The 12,230-nt window shown below is 60.3% G+C and overlaps 1 protein-coding gene across 4 annotated transcripts in view; it reads right to left on the minus strand.

Annotated features, from left to right (window-relative positions):
- Positions 1-11,282, minus strand: part of SUSD4 (sushi domain containing 4) — a 93,538-nt gene extending 82,256 nt beyond the window's left edge. For 3 of the 4 annotated variants that reach the window (XM_047848192.1, XM_047848189.1, XM_047848193.1), the window contains exons 1-2: positions 11,157-11,282; positions 9,770-9,955 (exon numbers count right to left, since the gene is read on the minus strand). In XM_047848192.1, the coding sequence (XP_047704148.1) occupies positions 9,770-9,920 (151 nt within the window). In that variant the 5' untranslated portion in view covers positions 9,921-9,955; positions 11,157-11,282. Of the gene's footprint in view, positions 1-3,766; positions 3,821-9,769; positions 9,956-11,156 lie in introns of all 4 variants that reach the window. The other variant, XM_047848190.1, reaches the window with a different exon arrangement.
- Between the last annotated feature and the right edge of the window lie 948 nt (positions 11,283-12,230).

Here is a 12,230-nt window from a genome sequence, read left to right on the forward strand (position 1 = left end):
GCAGAGTCCCAGGTGCTTGAACAGCATCCCGAGAACGGCGTGGGAACAAATCTCGGGCCCACGTCTGGAGGAGCAACCAGCCCAGGGCCGAGTCCCGCCGTGGTTTCACTATTACTGTGGCCGATACCGTGGGCACGACCACCTTCTCCTCTTGACGCCTGAGTGTGGGTGTTTCCCAGGCTTCGCCCTCCAGCCCTCCTCATGGCTCCCCCCGCACGCCCCTCCCCAGAGGGCCCCTCCCTCCGTGCGGCTCCGCTCTGCTCCCCCTCCCCAGAACCCGACCCGGTCTCAGCTGTACAGATCGCGACCGAGTGGACGTCCTGAAGGCGACACGAGCCGGCTGGTCACGGGAGCCCCGCCCGCCAGCTGTCGGCCCCATTCCCGACTCCTACAGGCACCTGCTCCTCTCCGCTCAAAGCCCTCGTGGGATCGGCCTCGGCCGGGGGAGAGCTTTCGACCGGCGGCCCTGGAGTTCGGGCCGAGGGCAGCGCCCCGTTCTGTCCCGACTGTGCCCTCTGCAGAGCCACCGGCAGAAACACAATAAAGACGGTGAACAGCTGGGGCGCCTGGTGGCTGAGTTGGGTCGCGATCCCAGCCAGCATCGTGGGATCGAGCCCCGTGTCGGGCTCCGTGCCGACATCGTGGAGCCTGCTTGGGATTCTCTCTCTGCCCCTCCCCTGCTTGTGCACATGCACCCCCCCCCCGAAGAATAAATAAATAAAGGCTTATACCTTAAAAATAACCAAAGACAGCGAGCAGAGATGGCTCTCCCTCTCCCCCATCTCCACGTTGCTAAAAACTCCCTTCCTAAAACGAAGATCCAGGCACATCACGTCCCTGAAGACACAGGTTGTCGGCTCTGACTGCCTCCAGTGGTGGTTCAAGTTCCCGATCCCTGCGGTTAGCGCCACCGTGGGTCCAGCCTGCCTGCCCTCTGCTAAGGCTGCCCTCTGGACAACGGTCTCTGGTTAGCCTTCCCTGTGGACCCGCCACACCACGTCCCGACCACGGGGGCCACGGACCAGCACCACCGGGTGTGCTTGTTACCTACTCAGGTACTTGTTAGGCGACAGCTTTTCGGGACAAAGGAGGCTCCCGGTAACTGCGCCACCCACGGTGAACGGAACAAGCACTCACTGCTGGTCCGTCGGTGAGGGTTCTGACCCCTCGAACACTCATCGTCCCTCTGTTGGTGCATCCGGCCCTCACGACAACCACGGCAGGCAGACGGTGTGCCCTTCCCATTTCACAGGTAGTCACAAGGAGGCTAAGGCAGCAACTAGGTTAGCAGCCCTTAGCCAGCCAGTGACCGCACCAAGGAACCCCGGCATGTGAACTTTGTCTCAAGACGCCAAGTCGTACCCCCCACGCCGTCACGACAGGTGGACGAGGACCTCTTGTCTACAAACACTGGTGTCAGTGGAAGGGAGGCAGGAAAACAGGGAGTCCCCCAGGTACCATCCAAAGAGAAAGAGCTGGCAAGGCTTTGAAGTCGACACAGCAGGGGCGCCCGGCGGTTCAGTCGGACGAGCGGCCGACTCTTGATCTCAGCTCGGGTCACGAGCCCAGGGTCACAGGATGGAGCCCCACATCGCGCTCTGTGCTGACATCGTGGAGCCTGCTTGGGATTCTCTCTCTCTCTGTCCCTCCCCCACGCTCTCCCCCCACCTCTCTCAAAATACATAAATAAACATTAAAGTAAAATTTAAAAGTCCACACAGCAGTTCACAGCCAGGTTGTTTCACAGCAGAGGAAGCGCAAACATGACTTAAACAGAGGCGGCCCCAGCCAGCCGTGGGGCGCATTCTGTCACACCGTCCTTAACGTGCACGTGTCCCCGAAGGAAACGATTACAAGGCACTGCTGGCTGGGGTTCTGACACTGAGACTCTGAAGGGTCTGGTTCCAAGAGCCCCTCTCGGGATGAGCCCCCTAAACCCATCACACTCTGCAAAGCAAGACCACTTCTCGCCGGGACAGAATCAGCTTCTTGTGAGTTTGCAGGATGAGGGGGCCCAGGGTTCCTCCGCGTACTGAGAATCTGAAGGCGGGAGGCCAGATCCAGAACGCTGCCTTACATGCACGGACCTGAGGAGAACGTCTCTCAGGAGAACGTCCTTCTGCCGGGCTCACCGCTCGATCACACACATCTTTCACAAACGCAACCAGACCGAAAAAACGAGATCTGTTCGTGTTCGGTTACTCTGAGGAAAAGGAACAGAGCCCACGAACGACCTTCCTGGTCACTCTGTTCCCACGCTGCAGCTCCGCGAGACAAGCCACCACTTTCGAACAGAAACCTCGGATAACCAGGTCGAGTCTCCATTTCCGAAAACCCTTACTCATCCTCCCTCTTGAAAAGTTCAATTTACTGGGATGATGACAAATGATCACTGGTCAAGCTTATCAGGCTCCCCAACTCCCCTCCCTTCTCAGAATAAAATTCCATTCCCGGGGCCCGGGCCTGCCTGTTGCAGGTACATACCTGTGTCTGCCCCCACCCCCACTCCCCCGGGGCCCTCAGGACCTTCGCTCTGGAGTGGAGTCATGGCGGCTCATCCGCTAGGATGCTCCCAGGTGCCCTGTCATTTCCAAGTAACTTCCAGAATTATTTTCTTTTCCTTCTCTGACGTTCCGAGCTTACCTCGTTTAAGATTAATAAAGCAATTACGATACTCTCAATTAAGAAGCCATCTAAAAATGCACTCTTAATTTGTGTGCAACTCCCATGATTTGTTTGTTTTTCCTCTTGAGTGGATAATTCCTTCTGTCTGAGAGTAGTACAGCAGTCTCTTCCTCAAAGAAGAAGAAATATCGGACCAAATCCTTCCCTAAAACTCAGCACCTTAAGCTCAGTCCATGGAAACGCACCTTCCTGGACAGCAGACTGAGCAATTTCAGATTTCGCCAACTACCAAACCCTATTCTTACCTCAAAGTTAACCTTCCAGAAGGAGCAGTTACTCACGCTCATGACCCTCAGATACAACTGTCTTCTTCCGCTTGAAAATGCACTAACTACGCTGTCCTGTACCTCACACGACTCGAAGACAGGTGTACCAGTCGGGCCCGCGGGACGTGGAGGGGAGCCTTGACCCACCCGCCTGGTTCCCAACCTGCTTTGTCTATTTTGAGACACTAGGAGATCCACCTCGCTGAAAATATTTCTTCAAATTAAAAAAAAAAAAAAAAAGGATGGGGGAGGGAAAAAATCAAAACCTTCTCCTCATCCTCCTGGGTTGCCAAGAAAATCAAAGGCAGTGATAAAGTCCATGTGAAAACAGCCGGCAAACAGCACGTAAGCACATATTAAGTAAAATTAATCGCAGGAGAAAGGGCCTCGCAGATGAAGGCCATCACGCCGAGGCCACAGGCAGAAGGTGGGGACGGTGTCCCAGACCCCGTGTGCCCACCCTGTGCCCCTCAGCACGGGGGAGGGGTTCCTGGCCTCGTGGATTCCTCACGGGTTCCTGGCCGCTTCCTCCCTCCCTTCAGGGCTCAAGGCGCCGGCACTCAGGCCTTCACTTTCTCCTGAGTTGTGGGGTTTCATATTGTTGATTTGCTTGTGTGTTTTCCCCTTTACGGTCATAACACAAGACTTCACTTATATCAGTTCCTAAATATTTGGTAACTGTGGCTTAAAAAGCGATGCTCGCCTTGAAATACAATTTAAAGAAAGACAAAAACGCCTGTAGTGATTGGGATTCCCACACCTACAGAAAAAACTCGTGATAAAAAAGATAATCTGGGTCGCCGTGCCTCACTTACCAGCTGGGCGACCCTGAGCAAGTTGCTGAATCTTCCGTGCCTCGGTTTCCTCGTCTGCAAAATAAGAACCAGGAACGGCGCCAGCCTCAGACCGGTGTGGTGGGGATCCCGTGAGCTAACAGGTGCAATCGCTGAGCGCAGCCCCGACACGCAGTAAACGGTCTCTAAAGGTTCACAATCGGTAGCACCGTTACTAGTGACTTGCAGACCGGTCACTCACTCAGACGGTGGCCAGCCGGAAACCCTGTTTCTCCTTTTCCCAATCGTCCATGCTGGCAACAGGTGCACAGCTCATTCTTGTGAGAACGGACCAATACGTCGATAAAATGGCGAATCCGACCCACGAGAATATGTATCTGGTCCTAAAAGTTGTGCTAGGTTTTGGTGAAAGGTGACTGAAAACACATTAGCAAAAACTATGTTTCTGCCCCTTCTTTCCCTCGGTTCAGAGCCAAGGATCCCAACGGCCTCTTCAGACACACTGCTGCTGTGTGTGGTTATTTCACCGTCAGACACAAAGCAAACTTGCAAAGAAGGCAAGGGTCAGGAAAAGTAGCCTGGGGAAACCAACCTTCTCGTCCGGATCAGTGAACAAGACTCAGTTCTAAACTGAATAAAAACATACGCGAGGGGCGCGTGGGGAGCTCAGTCGGTTGAGCTACCGGCTCTTGATTTTGGCTCATGGTTCGTGAGTTCAAGCCCCACGTGGGGCTCTGTGCTGACAGAGCCTGCCTGGGATCCTCTCTCCTGCTCTCTCTGCCCCTCCCCTGCTGGCTCACACACTCTCTGTCTCTTGTTCAAAATAGAAATAAACTTTTTAAAACAGCGTATGTGAAAAAAATAATTGTACGCAAGCATTTCACACCTAAGCTTCTGAGAAGAAACCGGCCCGGACTCGGGTGTTTCCCTGGGAGCAGGACTGCGCCCCTCGCTGTGGGTGCCCAGGGCACAGAGCGGACACTCGGAAAAGACCAACATGTGGGTGCAAGACAGAGAATCAGCTTTACAGAGAGGTCGGCACCCATCAAATGCCTGTCATCATGGAAGCAGAGAACATCAGCGACATGGAAAGAACTGAGCCCCGGAGAAGCCGCACCCCTGCCCGAAGCCACGTAGCTATTCAACGGCAAAGACGGAACGTGATCTGTCAGCCCGGGAAGATGCCAGGCTCTCGCGCTGCCGCAGGGCTCCCCGCGGAGGGCAAGTCTCCTGGCCTCTGGGAGCTTTTGAAATATACGTCGGACGCCAGGAGAGATATTGTGGGTGCTTCTCTCCACCCACAATTCTGGTGTCCAACCAGTATTTACTGCAGGGAGATCGTCACCTCCCCCTTCATTACCGCAGGAATTACGGAACCACGGACTCTCTCCACCTCGCCACTCAGGCCTCAGAGACGACGGATCTGCTGGCTGCCGCGGGAAACCCTTCCCGTGTCTGCGACAGCCCTCAGATTCCACCTCGCGGGTACATCGACAGAGCTTCCAGGCTGCTCACGTGTATTAAGGCCTTTTGTTGAAGAAACGCACTTTGTAGTTTTGAGGAGTTGGGACCTCGGTTTAGAGGCTGAGGTAAATGCAGTTTGAAATCGTGACTTTTAGACACAGCGTTGCATGAAAAGCTCCCAGTCCACCAGGTAACAAAACCTTCTCGATAAGATGCCAAGGGCCCGGCACCTCCAAAGGAGTGAGCCAGTCAGAGCATTTGTGTCTCAGCGCGGGCATAGGCCCGGATGCCATGGCCACATGGCCTCAACGAGACCCCAAGGAGCTTGATTCAACCCCACTGGTGTCACAACTCTGACGCACAGAGAGGGCAGTCAAGTGGGGGGTCCCAGGTCAGCAATTCGCAAGCAGAGAGAGGAAACCCAGCACAGCTCGGATGGTATCGTGCACCTGCCCCAAACCCCTCAGCAGGTCCCCACAGCCTGCGGTGAGACATTCAGAATCCTCACCAGGCCTCCCAAGACCCTTACAACAGGGTTCCAACCTGTCTGCCCTCCTTACTCTCTGGCTCCCTGCAGATACTCTGTTCTAGACCATCCCTACTCTCTGGCTCCCTCCGGATGTGCTGTTCTAGATTAACCGGACTGTTTGCTCTCCCTGAATAAGACAACCCCTGACCGCCTCCACACTTCTGCACAAGGTGTCTCTCCCCATCCCTCGGTGCTCCAACCACCCCTCCCACAGACACCAGCCGAAGGGCCACCTCTGCTCTAGAGCCTTTGAGGATTGCCCCTCCAGCCTCCGAGACCACCTCCAAATGGAAGTGGCCTCAACTACCCTGAGACCCTTGCACTGTGGTGAGCACCCGCGGTAATTATTTTCTAAACAGTGGGGCAGGGATCTGGGACCCCTTTCCTGCTGTCGGTCAACATCGGCAGAGCCTCTCCTGTATGTCAGATGCTGTCCTGAGTGCCTGAGACACAGAAGTGAATGAAGTCCAGGTTCTTGCCTACAGGGTGCTGACGGTCCAGTGGATGAGACAGCGCTAGCAGGGAGGGTCATACGTGGCGCGGTGGCAGCCCACGTCAGGGCCCAGTGGCCAGGGAAATACGAATGACAGCGCTTTGAGTTTGGAAGCGAAATTTGTTCACTGGGCAGAAAACCAGAGAGTAAGAGAGGGTCCTTCTAGGCAGAGGAACATTATAGACAGCAGTGCCTAGCACAGGGTGTGGACGGGCACACGGTATCTATTGAACGAATAAAGCAAAGGCCTGGAAGGTTCTGGCACTGTCCCAGCCCCCCCCCCCTCATTACCACCTGCACTGACTCAGTGCCTACGCGGCTTCCATCCCGCACACCAAGCCCTGACGTCAGGTCCTCGGCTTACCCAAGACACTGAGGCTTCCAAGGCCCCAGGCGCCGAAGCTGTGCAGTGTAGAGCCCCGCCTGCGATTCGGACGGGACGGGACGTGCTAACGAATCTGGCCTCAGGGACTGACTTACAGGGCAAACTCTTAGCCCTCTTCCTGTGCGGTGCGGACCCTGCAGGCAAACCCCCAGCAAGCGCACCGGGAGGGAGACTCTGGGGACAGTGGGGCTCATGTCCCTCTATAAACCTGGTGTTAGTCCCCTCGGGGATTTGGTCTTAGTGGCCCCAAATGAGGGCCCTTTGTCCTCATTTCCAAAAAACAGCCTAGAAAGAGCCACGGAGAAGTCACTTCGGGCCAACTCGGGCCCACGGATGCTCTCCAAGGTCTTAAAGAATTGAAGCGAGCTTGCCTTTCCAGGACGAAGGGTTTCTCTTCTGACAAAGTTCTTTTCCCCCTTCGTCTGGTCGTCTTCTCAGTTCCTCCCCTTTCTAGCTCAGGCTTTTTCTGTAATACTTGCATCGGATGCATGCTTTTTTCCTCCTAGCTGAGACTACAAAATCTTGCTATTGTTCTGTTTCTTTTCCCCTTGGAAACAATCAAAAATGAAAATCCACATTTCAGAACAGTGTCTATTAAAATACACATCTCGGGGCGCCTGGGTGGCTCAGTCGGTTGAGCGTCTGACTTTGGCTCAGGTCATGATCTCACGGTCCATGGGTTCGAGCCCCGCGTCGGGCTCTGTGCTGACAGCTCAGAGCCTGGAGCCTGTTTCAGATTCTGTGTCTCCCTCTCTCTCTGACCCTCCCCCGATCATGCTCTGTCTCTCTCTGTCTCAAAAATAAATAAACATTAAAAAAAATAAAATAAAATAAAATTTAAAAAAATAAAATACACATCTTTTGTGTGGACAAAAGCAAAAACAAAAAAGAAAGCCCTCTCTCTGTGAGGGCTGGTTTTCAGCTCTGTGGATCACAGGAATGTCGGGAGACCTCTCCTCCCGCCCCCTCCCCACCCCCAGCCCTTGCACTTGGTGACTGGGAGTGAGTCTGGGGTCAGAAGCAATTTGTTGAAGGAATGCCTTCGTCTAAAGCACTGCTAATCAGTGTGGCCCTCCAACCGTTAGCAAGGCATCAGCTGGGAGCGTGTTGGAAACGTGGAATCTTCCGGACCGACCCCCCAGACCGACCAGAATCTGCCTTTCGGTAAGATCCCAGGGAATGGGTCTGCCTGTCAAATCTCAGAAGCACGGGTGCGGAATCAAGGGATTTGCTTCCGTGACCACCCTGGAGCCTGCGGGTGGGTCTCTGCCCCGAGAAAGAAGTCTCTGTATGGCGTCCTCCGTAGGACAGCCCCACCACCCTTTGCACCTGAACTGTTTACTCGTGGAGGAATTAGGAAAAGATGATCCTCTCCCAGAAGCCACACGGGCAGCCCGAGGGAGTTCAAGATGAAACCGAGGTGGGGGCTGGCCCTTCCGCGGTGCATGAGTGCCTGAAAAGGCCCAGCTCTGAACTCAGACGGGACAGGCGACGCTCACCCCGTCCTCCCTCAAGGCTCTGGACGCCGAGCGTGACGGCTTCTCCCCCCGAAGACGCGGTAACGGACGTGTGGTGTGACCGGACGGTGACTGACGTGAGCCCGAGGGGCCGTGCTGAGCACTGAGCTGAGATTCTTGAGGAGAATCTCTGTGAGCACGAACAGTAGCATCGGGGGCACAGCCGCCACGCTGCAACCAGGCCGCCCTCCGAGCTCACGCTTCCAACGACAGCGGTCGGGCGCTACGCAGATAAACCCAGATATCCCTCGCTCCGAGGGAGAAACGGGCCCAGGGGATGGAAAGAGCTCATGGACCTGGTTTGAGAGATCAAAGCTTGAATGGAGGGGGGAGGGGGGAAGCAACAGGGAAGGAAAAGGCCCAGCCCCACGCGTGCCCTCCTGGCCCCCAGAAGCTATGGCCGCAGCCCCGGCAGGCGGCACAGCTCCTGGCCAGCGGCCCCTTTGCCCACATCCTCTCTGAAGAGAAAACCTGCCTGGGAGACTTTTCTATAAACACAAGAGCACCAAAAACGTCCCCCCTTGTTAGAAAATCAAACAGCCCAAACCCCGTCCCCAGGGTAAGGCGAGCGTCTCGTCACTAATTCCGAGACCAGCACGTCCCAGAAAGCTCCTTGATGCTCCAGAAGTCTTTCCCACGGCTCAGCAACATGCCCCAGCTAGGGAGGACTCTGCCATAGAGCCCCACCCGTTACCCCTCCCCCACTTTTGCTAATTTGTTACCCACGCCTTCCCTCTCCGCCTTCATTCTCTGAAACAGCAATATTTGAAAACAGGAAATGGCTTGCGTATATCAATCAATACCTGCTTTTCCACCAATTATCGTTTATTTATATACGAACAGCAGTTCAGCTCCGGAAACACGAGCCTGCCCATCTCACAGGTGCGCAAGCGCTCCCAGAAATGCGGAGCGGGCAGCGATGACCCATAGCGACGAGGTCGCAAATGCAGACGAGGGTCCCCATCTGTCCTCCTCCTCCCCTCCCCCATGAACCCCAACAGCTGGAGATGCGCCACTGAATCGGAGGCTACGATTTTACTTCGGCCAGCTTCCGCTGCACACGGCGCCCTAGACCTCACTCCCCGTGACAGACCCCGAGGAGCAGAGCGCGCCCCAGCGACACACCTCCGGGAAGCCCTGCACCCCACCCCGCCCCTACTTCATGCAAACGGACCCCCCCCCCCAGGAGAGAGAAAGTTAACTTTCCCACAACCCCGTTCCTCCGCCGGCCTGGCCCCTCCACAGGCCCCACACGCTCACAAAGGGGGTGCCCCCAACTCTCGCCTAAACCCAGGGGCTGAAACCTGGAGCACAGACAAGGGGCAAAGGGCCACAAACACGCGCTAAGCACAAGGCACCCCACTCCCCTCTCTCGCTCTCTCCTGGCCGAGGGGGGAATAATGGGCCAGGTTTATGGTCGTCGTCCCCCCCCCCCACCCCAGAACCAGGGGCCAGGCCCGTGGTGGGGGAAGCCCCACACAGACCACGGGGGCGCCTCCAGTCGAGTTGGGGAGCTCCGGGGGTCGCGATCTGAGGGTGGTCTCAGGCCGGCGGCGGGCCCTGGCGCGCGCCCCGCAAGTCCCGCCCGTCCGGCACCTCCCCAACCCCCCCACCCCCGGGCCCTGCGGTCACTCACCGCCCGTGAGCTGCGCGGGGCCGAAGCACAGCGCCAGCTGGAACCACAGGACGGCGGCCAGGAGCCGGCGGGGGGGCGGCGGCTGCGGCGGCGGCGGCTGCTGCCGCTCCAGGCATCCGTCTCCGGGGCTCGGCTTCATTCCATGATGCATCGTTCCTGCACCGCGGGCATCCGGCGGGCGGGCGCCTGCAGCCGGGAGCGGACGCGGCGGTGCCCGGGCCGCGGGGCCGCCCCCTCCTCCGCCGGGACCCCCACCCCGCCCCCCTCCGCCTGGACCCGAGCCCCCCACCCCGCTATCCCCACGGGACCCCCCCCACCCCGTCTTCCCTCAGCCGGCACCCCCTCCCCCTGGACCCGAGCCTCCCCCCACCCCCGCTACCTCCCACGGGACCCCCCCCCACTCCATCTTCCCTCTGCCGGGACCCCCCTACCCCGCCCCCTGTGTCCGGACCCGAGGCCCCCACCACGATTGCCCACCCCGCCCCCCTTCATTGGGATCCGAGCCCCCCCCCCCGCACGCCCCCGCCACAGGACCCCCTGCCCCGCCCCCTCCGCGACCCCCCACAGGACCCCCTACCCCGGCCCCTCGGCGGGGATTCGAGCGCCCCCCCTACAACGTCCCATTGGACCCCCCCACCCTGCCCCCCTCCACCGGGACCCGAACACCCCCACGACCCCCCACGGGACCCCCTACCCCGCCACCCCCATCCGCCGGGACCCTCCACTCCGCCCCCCTCCGCCGGGACCCAAGCCCCCACCCCACGACCCCCTTACGGGACCCCCTACCCCGCCGTCCTCCGCCGGGACGAGCCCCCGCCCCACGACTCTCCACGGGACCCCCCCACCCCGTCTCCCCTCCGCCGGGACACCCCTACCCCGCCCCCTTCTGCCGGGACAGAAGCCCCCCCCCCCACGACCCCCTCACAAGACCCCCTATCCCGCCCCCCTCCTCCGGGACCCGAGCCCCCCCAACCACTCCGCACGGCACCCCCAGACCCCGTCTCCACCCCCCCGCCAGGACCCCCATACACCGCCCCCTTCTGCCGGGACCGAGCCCTCCCCCCACGACCCCCTACGGGACCCCCCACCCGGTCCCCAGGCGCGCGCAGCTGGAGGCAGCGCCACGGGGCGCCGCGCGTGCGGACCGCGGGGGAGGGGTGGCCAGGCGGGGGTCGCGCCGGGACCGCGGCCGCCAAGTCCGCAGCCTCTCCGCGTCCCCAGGCTACAGGAGCACTTTTCCCGGGCCTATGCGTGTCTCTGTCGGGCATCTCGCGGCGCTGCAGCGGGTCCCCGCAGCGACCCCCCACCCCCCACTCCTGCGTCCGGCCCGGGGTCGCGGGGGTCCTCGCGCGCCGCCCCCTCCCCGGCCACGGGCTCCCGCGCTCACCTGCGGGGCTCCTCGGGCAGCCGCCTTCCCGCCTCCGCCTCCGCCCCGCGCCGCTCCGACCCGCATCTGTGCGCGACCTCTGCCGCCGCCGCCGCCGCCGCCGCGCGAGCCAGACGGAAGCCTCGGCGGCACCCGCCCCCCGCCCGCGCCCCCCCTCCGGCTCCCGGGGCGCTCGGGCGCGGGGGGTGGGGACGCCGGCCCGGCCGCGCGCCCGCCACCTGAGCTCGCGAGAGCGGCGGCGCGGCCGGGGGCGCGCGGCCGGGGCGGGGGCGCGCACGGGCACGCGCACTCGGGGCGGGGCCGCCGCGGCGCCGCGACCAATTGGAAGCCCGCGCGCCTGCACCTGCCAGCCCCGCGGCCTGCGCGCCCCGCCCCCCTTCCGGGCCCTGGGAGTAGGAGGCCTGTCCCCGGAAGGGACGCGCGGGCCCCGGGCCCCTGGCCCCCGCCGAGGCTCTGCGTGGGGACCCAGGTGGCTGAGACACTCTCCTCCCCGCACCGTGGCGTCTGCCCTTCGTGCAGGGCAGGGGGCGCTGTCCCGCGAGGAAAGTGGGGGGTGGTCCGTGCAGCTGCAGAAGGCTGGGTACCCGGAGAGGGGAAGCTTCTCGAGTGGTGGGTCGCAACCCAAGGGGGTCAGGTTGTTTGCTCCCGGCGCTTCAGGGTGCGCCCCCGTGCAGATCTTGGCACACAGCCCCCCACCCGCGATGGTGCGGCCCACCGCCCCAAACCCCACCCCACCCCCCACACTCCCCCCTTTCCCCCATCCCCGTCCCCACTTACCCGCCTCCCCCCACTCCCCACTCTCCCCCCCATCCCCGTCCCCTCTCTCTCCCACACACTTCCCCCCACTATCCCCCCATCCCTGTCCCCACTGCCCCGCCCCCACACTCCCCCCTCCCCCACCCCCACCCCAGTGTGCCCGAAGACCCCCGCAGATCCCTCCCCCTCCAGAGGCCTGGCCGCCCTCTAGTTGGGTGGAAGAAGAAGGAGGTGGTGCCAGCAGGGGTCACATCAGAACCCGTGACAGACGCCCCGTTATTCTCATGCAATTCGCCAACCAAAAACTGTATTTCTTAT

Source organism: Prionailurus viverrinus, unplaced genomic scaffold (assembly GCF_022837055.1).
Source record: "Prionailurus viverrinus isolate Anna unplaced genomic scaffold, UM_Priviv_1.0 scaffold_53, whole genome shotgun sequence".
In the NCBI taxonomy this organism is placed as follows: Eukaryota; Metazoa; Chordata; class Mammalia; order Carnivora; family Felidae; genus Prionailurus; species Prionailurus viverrinus.